This window comes from Zosterops lateralis (genome assembly GCF_965231275.1).
Source record: "Zosterops lateralis genome assembly, contig: HAP1_HAP1_SCAFFOLD_443, whole genome shotgun sequence".
Classification (NCBI taxonomy): Eukaryota; Metazoa; Chordata; class Aves; order Passeriformes; family Zosteropidae; genus Zosterops; species Zosterops lateralis.
Window position 1 is genome coordinate 6688 of NW_028154258.1, and position 7176 is coordinate 13863.

General features: G+C 53.8%; 1 protein-coding gene across 1 annotated transcript; it reads right to left on the reverse strand.

Annotated features, from left to right (window-relative positions):
- Positions 1-1273: 1273 nt before the first annotated feature.
- LOC310923845 (olfactory receptor 14J1-like) lies at positions 1274-2206 on the reverse strand (the record flags this gene model as incomplete). Its single annotated transcript, XM_083885770.1, has 1 exon — positions 1274-2206. One exon carries the CDS (start codon positions 2204-2206, stop codon positions 1274-1276), a length of 933 nt encoding a protein of 310 aa, XP_083741896.1.
- Positions 2207-7176: the final 4970 nt, after the last annotated feature.

Genomic DNA, 7176 nt, shown 5'->3' on the forward strand with positions numbered 1-7176 from the left:
GCTGCCAGCTCAGGAACTGAAATGGGGAGTGAGGTCAGAGAGGAAAGAGCAAACAGGGATGAGGATGTTTGCAGAGGAGGGGACAGGAATGGGTAGCAGGAAGAAATCTGGACTAGGAAAGAGGAAAGAAAGCAAAGGTGAAGCAAAGGAAATGCTCAGGGCAGTTTGGGAGTGGCTGCCAGGCAGCCCTGGCTCTAAGCAACAATGTCTGCAGTGGGACAGGAAACTCACAGCTCATGGGAACAAACTTTCTGTGTGACCTCAGAACCCATGACAAAAGTGAGGAGTTTCCCTCCTGTCCCCCAGCCCTTCCTGGCCCCAGGCTGATGGCATTTGTGCTCCCTCAGGTTCATCTCCCCACACCAACACCATGGGGGTGCTCACGCCTGCTCTGGGCAGTGCAAACAGGGGCTCCTGAGCCAGTGCTGCCATGTCTGTGCCTGCAAGGATCCTGCACCTGTGTGAGCTGGGGGAGAGGCCAGGGCTGCAGAGGAGGGATGTTGTTGGCAGGTGCATGAGGACGCTCTGGGACGCTGCCCTGGGGTGTCCAGTGCAGTGGGGATGGATCAGCCCCTGCTCTGCTGCTCCTTCCCGTCTCCCCCAGGGACCTTGCAGAGCCCCAGCCATGCTGTTTGTCCTCAGCCTGCCCAGGGCCACCCTGGGGCTGCTCACAGGGCTTTTCTGTGCTGAGCATTGGCCTGGACGTGTTCTGGAGAGAGCCTGGGCAAGGAGCCTGGAGCCCCCAGGCCCTGCCCTGAGGCGTCAGCGCTGCCCCAGCAGTGCCCATGGCCTGTCCCTGCTGCAGCCCCGGCACTGCCACCCCCAGCCCTGTGCCCGGCCCCGAGAGCCCTCAGGCCCTACAGCAACACCAGGGCCAGGAGGGCAGCGGGGCAGGGCCACGGGAGCAGCACTGACAACACCAAGGGCTGCTGGTGCTGGGCACAGCTGCTGTGCCAGCCCTGATCTGCCCCAGCTCTGCACACAGACATTGCTGCTGCAGTGACAGAGAAGGGAATAAAAGGAGGATCTTGAGAAAAGTCTGCTCAGAGATAAATTAGTTCATTTAAAATTACTGAGAGTACAGCCCCTCAGTGATGCACTCTGGGGCCACAGTAAATGTGGAGACAATCAAAACAAGCAAGGACACAAACAGGGGCCTCTCTTTGTGAACACCATTGGAAACTAAACAAAGACTAAATCACGACAACCAAATCAACAAGTGCTATCAAAGAAGACTTTTATTACAAGTGATTTGCAGAAATTGCCCAGTAGTTTAGTGTTTCTGAAATCGTCCAGTGATCAGTTTCCACACTGCAGCCTTGAGCTCCTGGTTCCTCAGGCTGTAGATCAGGGGGTTCAGGGCTGGAGGCACCACCAAGTACAGAACTGACAGGGCCAGATCCAGGGATGGGGAGGAGATAGAAAGGGGCTTCAGGTAGGCAAATGTGCCACTGCTTATAAACAGGGAGACCACAGCCAGGTGAGGGAGGCAGGTGGAAAAGGCTTTGTGCCGTCCCTGCTCAGAGGGGATCCTGAGCACAGCCCTGAAGATCTGCACATAGGAGAAAACTATGAACACAAAACAGCCAAAACCTAAACAGAGACTAACAGCAAGAAGCCCAAGTTCCCTGAGTTTGGAGTGTGAGCAGGAGAGCTTGAGGATGTGTGGGATTTCACAGAAGAACTGGCCCAGGTCATTGCCATGGCACAGGGGCAGGGAAAATGTATTGGCTGTGTGCAGCAGAGCATTGAGAAAGCCACTGGCCCAGGCAGCTGCTGCCATGTGGGCACAAGCTCTGCTGCCCAGGAGGGTCCCATAGTGCAGGGGTTTGCAGATGGACAAGTAGCGGTCGTAGCACATGATGGTCAGCAGGGCAAGCTCTGATGAAATGAAAAATACAAACAGAAATAGCTGAGTCACACATCCTGAGTAGGAGATGGTTCTGGTGTCCCAGAGGGAATTGTGCATGGCTTTGGGGACAGTGGTGAGGATGGAGCCCAGGTCGTTGAGGGCCAGGTGGAGCAGGAAGAAGAACATGGGGCTGTGCAGGTGGTGGCTGGAGGCCACGGCGCTGATGACGAGGCCGTTGCCCAGGAGGGCAGCCAGGGAGATGCCCAGGAAGAGGCAGAAGTGCAGGAGCTGCAGCTGCCGCGTGTCTGCCAATGGCAGCAGGAGGAAGTGGCTGATGGAGCTGCTGTTGGACATTTCATCACTCTGGGAATCGTGGACTGTTGAAAGAAAACAGTGACAACCTGGGACAAACTTATTTGAGTCAGTCCTGTGCGATTTACTTACACATTCACTGGAAATTACATCTCTGTCTTTGGGCAAATTTCACTTACCTTTTTTATATTTTCGAGCTCTGGTTTGTCATGATAAGTAAGTGCCCCTTTGTTTAAAGGAGCAGAAATCCACTTCATCAGCAGTGGTCTCAGTCCGGAAACCAGGATGCTCAAAGGAAACACAGAGCTTCCTCTGCCGCAGTGCAGTCAGGCATTCTGGTCCCCACACAGGGGCCCTGTGTTCATTTCAGCTCCCTTTTTTTTCGGGGTGATCAAAGATGCGTGAAATATAAACTGGACTTTTTGAAGGCTCCTGTTTCAAAGTCATTCTCTTCAAATCCTTCTCTTTTTCCCTGTACAGCTGGACAGGAAGGGATATCAAGGGCTGTTCTTGTTCTCTGCTGCCTGGACTTGGGTCTACTGGCAGCTGTTTCTCCCTATCCAAGCCTTGTCCCTGCCAGTGCTCCCAGAGCCCATCCCAGCCCTGGGGGCTCAGCTCTGCCCTGCACACCCCTCCCAGCACAGACCACTGCCCAGGGGCATCTCCCTGGCACCAGGGCCTTAAGGGCAGCTCAGACAAGCAGAGATGCTGCAAGCCAAGGTGCTGCTGGTGCTGTCTGTAGGTAGAGGAGGGTGAGGAGGCACTTTCTGAGGGAGATCTGAGGCAGATCTGCTGATGCCCAGGGTGACAGTGCAGGAGTCTCAGTGATACAGACAACCCCGACAGCCCCTTTCCCTTTCCTTTAGGAGAAAGCTGAGAGCAGCCCTGGCCATGCAGCACCCTCTCCACAGCAGGAGGAATCTGCCCCAATGGGGGTCGCTCCTTCCACCTCCAACTTCTCCCCACAGTCCATGGGCAGCTCCCAGGCAGGCTGAGAGCTGCCCCTGGCAGGTGACAGATGCCCTGGCCTGGCCAAGAGCCCTCAGGGCTGCAGCACCTGCTCTGCACCACAGCCCTGGGCAGCCCTGGCTGCAGCCCCAGCCTCAGCCCCTGCAGCCATCCCTGGCAGCAGGAGCCATCCTGCCCTGTCCCTCTGATGGTGCCCAGGGCAGCCCCGCTCTGGAGCACATCCTCCCCCAAAGCAGAAAGGGCAGCAGAGCCATCCTTACAGTGCTGTCAGTCCTGTCCTGGGTCAGCTTTAGGAGATCCCTGCAGCCAGAAACTTACTGTGTCAGAAGTGGTCAAGATTTCTCCATGATGAAGCTCAGAATTGTCCTTGTAGCTGCTTTGAGCCCCTGTCTGCTTCACTGCTCTCAGGTACCTGCAGGCAATGCCCTCAGCCCTGCTGGGCTGGGAGAGGAGCTGCTCCTGAGGAGAAATGTCTTTTTGAAGCTCTTCTTGATTGCCGGGAGCTGCCTCTGTGCCAGGAGCCCAGCCCAGCTCAGCAGCACAGACACAGCACAGGGACGTTAATGAACCTCTTGGGGCTTTGGCGTTGTTTACATTCAACTCAGTCCCTGAGAGAGTGTTCAAAAAACTTCTGAAGAACTCAAAGTCAGATTAAAAAATGCAAAATTTCTTGAAGTTTTAATGGGTCCCCCTGAGGGACACAACTGAGAAAGTGTCCCCAGGTTCCAGTTAGAGCAGAATACTGCAGGCAGTGATGATAGGTGGGGACAAACAAGGCAAAGGTGTCTCTGGTGCTGACCAAACTTGGATGTGTTTCAGGAATCCAGAGAACCAAGGCCTGAGCCCCAGCCCCTGCCAAGGCACATCCTGTCCCTCCCCTCAGTGCTCAGGGCTCTTCCCAGGCCACTGGGATGTGGGGATGTGCAATGCCAAGGGCAGGACCATGGGGCGGCCCCCGCCAGGCTGCTGAGCAGGGCCCAGGAGGCAATGAGGCCCCAGGGCTGCAAGGGTCACTTGTCTCCTGCTCATGGCTCAGGCCCAGGCCCAGCAGCCATGGCCCAAGTGCTGCAGGAGTTGGCTGTGTCAGGGCCTTGCAGCTGCTGCCCATCCCTGTGCCCTCTGCAGCCCAGGCTGTCCTACGGTGTCCCTGCCCTGCGCCTCTGTCCCTGCAGGCTGTCGTCATCCCCCGGCTGCCCCACCTGGCTGGGCCCTTCCTTTGCTGACAGCTCTGCCTCCTGCCTGCCTCTGCCTGGCCACACAGAGCCTTGGGCTGCTCCAGACTCATTCTGGGGGATGTGTTGCTGTCCTGGGTTGCAGTGTAGGATGTACACAAAGTATTTATTCTATCACCATCTTCATGAACTTTTGAAACCAGGTGGGGCAGTGTTTTCCCAAGCCCCTGCCCCTTCTGCTAATGGCCCATCAACGCCTGGCCCATGACTCACAGGTAACTCCCTCCAGGAGTTATCTCTGTTTAATGGGCTATCAAGGACCCACTTCACACTCCTCATCCCATTGTGAGATGCTCTGCCCAGGGGGAGGAGCCAAGCATTCTCACCTGGATATAAGCTGGTAGGTGGGACAGTGCAAGCACCCCTGACCCACTGGATTCCCAGAGGAGCAGAGTTACCAGACCTTTGTACAGGATCACTGCTTCAGGAAGACCATCTTATCTGGACTGCTTCCACCCTCCTGCTCGGGTTGTATTCTGACTCTGTCAGTGGCCATTCGTGTTATCACATTTATTTTATTTTTACCTTTTTCCGTTCTTTTTTGTTAAATTGTATTTCTGACTTGGAGCCTCTCACTCATTTTGCTTTCAAACCATGACAGTTGCACCACAGCCCTGCCCTGGGGCAGAAATTTCTTTCTCTTTGTTCTCAGTCTGGGCCTCCTCAGGTGTCCTTGGCATTAATTCTTTCTTTCTCTGGCTCTTCTCTGCTATATCAAAAGGATCCACCATCTGTGAAACCACCCTCCAATCCCTCACAGGGCTTTCTTCTGTTGTCCTCATTCTCCATTCCTGTGAGCACTGAGCTCCTTTGTCCCTCTATTGTTGTCATGTAGTTGAAGCTTCAAAACTCCATCTTGGGAGATCTCTGGGCCCTTTCTAAGTTGTTTAGAAATGAAAACATTCTGCTCACAGTCTAAGAAAATCACTAAATGCCAAGACCAGACAGGCCTGTCTGTAATGGCAGCTTTTGTCAGGGAGGAATCCTTGGATAGACAGAAGTTTGAACATAGAATCCCAGTTTTCACCATTGACACCTAGATGAGAAAGCCAGTTTTAATCTACTGGAAGGAAAGCACTGAGCCCCAGTGTTTGGTGGTAGATGAGAGACAGCCCTTGGGAGGCCAAGATGAGCTAGACTTGTCTCTCCTGGCAGCTTTTGGCCACGAGAAACCCATGGATATAGGGAGCCTTTTAGAGCTTATGAATTTCAGCCATGGGTACTTGGAAATAGGGATGGTTCTTTTCCATAGGAAGGAGAGCACAGAGTCCCCAGTGCTCCAGGGGCTGATGAGAGACAACCCTCAGCATTCCAAGATCAGCTGGACCTGTCAGGTGGCCCCTGGGAGGCCAAACCAGCCAGATATGTTCCATGTCCCCTTGGTTCCATGAGGCCCCAGAGTGTCACAGTGTTCTCTTTGCTTCTGAGGAGTCACAGTGGCCCCTTTGCTTCCATGAAGCCCAGCAGGGTCACAGTGGCCCTTTGGTTCTGTGGGGCCCTGCAGTGTCACCATGGTCTTCATGATTCCAGGGGCCCTTGCAATGCCACAGTGGTCTCCATGGATCCACGGTGCCCTGCAGGATCACAATGGCCTCTTGGTTCCACAAATCCCTGGAATGCAACAATGGCCTCTTGGTTCCACAAAGCCCTGCTGCTTGACACTGGCCCCTTGGGACCATGCAGCCCAGCAGTGCCACAGTGATCCCCTTGGTTCCATGAGTCCCTGAGGTGTCCCAATGGCCCTGGGATCCCTGGTACCCTGCAGTGTGACTGTGGCCCATTGGTTCCACAGGGTCCCCATCGTGTCACAATGGTCTCCATAGAAAGGAAACAACCGAGCCCCAGTGTTTCAGGGTCAGATGAGCAGCAGTCACCAGAGGCCAAGGACAGCCAGATTAGATGATGCTGGTAGATTTTGTCTGGGAGCAATTCTTGTATATAGAGAATTTTAGAGGTGGAATACCAATTTTGGACAATAATGCCTGGAGGTGAAGGACGGTTCTTTTCCATAGGAAGGAAAGCATGGAACACTGATGTTTCAGGGGCAGATGAAAGGTGGCCACCAGAGGCCAAGGCCAGCCAGACCTCTCTGTCCTAGTAACTTTTGTCTGAAAGCAAGTCTTGGATATAGGGAATTTTGGAGGTGGAATCCCACATTCCACCATTTCTGCGTTGATAATTAGGATGGTTCTTTTCCACTGGAAGGAAAGCACTGAGCCCAAGTGTTTCAAAAGCAGGTGAGAGGCAGCCCCCAAGAAGCCAAGGGCTGGCAGATCTGTCTGTCCTGGCAGTTTTCACTTGGGAGCAATCCTTGGATGTGCAGAGTTTTGGAGGTGGAATCCCAGTTACGGCCATGGGTGCCTGGTGGAGATGGACGGTTTTATGTGTAGGAAGGAAAAACACAAAGTCCAAGTGTTTTGGAAGAAGATTACAGGTGGCCACCCGTAGGCCAGGCCAACCAGACTTGTCTCCCCTGGCACCTTTTACTTTTTATCACCTTTTTGGGGCAATCCTTGGACATAGGGAATTTTGGAGGTGGAATCTCAATTTTGGCCATAGCTGCCTGGACAGGAAGAAGAGTTCTCTATATTAGGAAGGAAAGCACAGAGCCTCAGTGTTTCAAAGGCAGATGAGAACCAGCTCTTTGGAAGCCAAGACCAGCCAGACTTGTTTCTCCTGGTAGCTTTCGTCTGGGAGCTATCCATGGACATAGGGAATACTGGAGGTGGGTTCCCAACTTTGGCCATGGGCACCTGGACATGAAAGGTGCTTTTTTCCTGTAGGAAAGAAAAGCACATGGTCCCAGCGTTT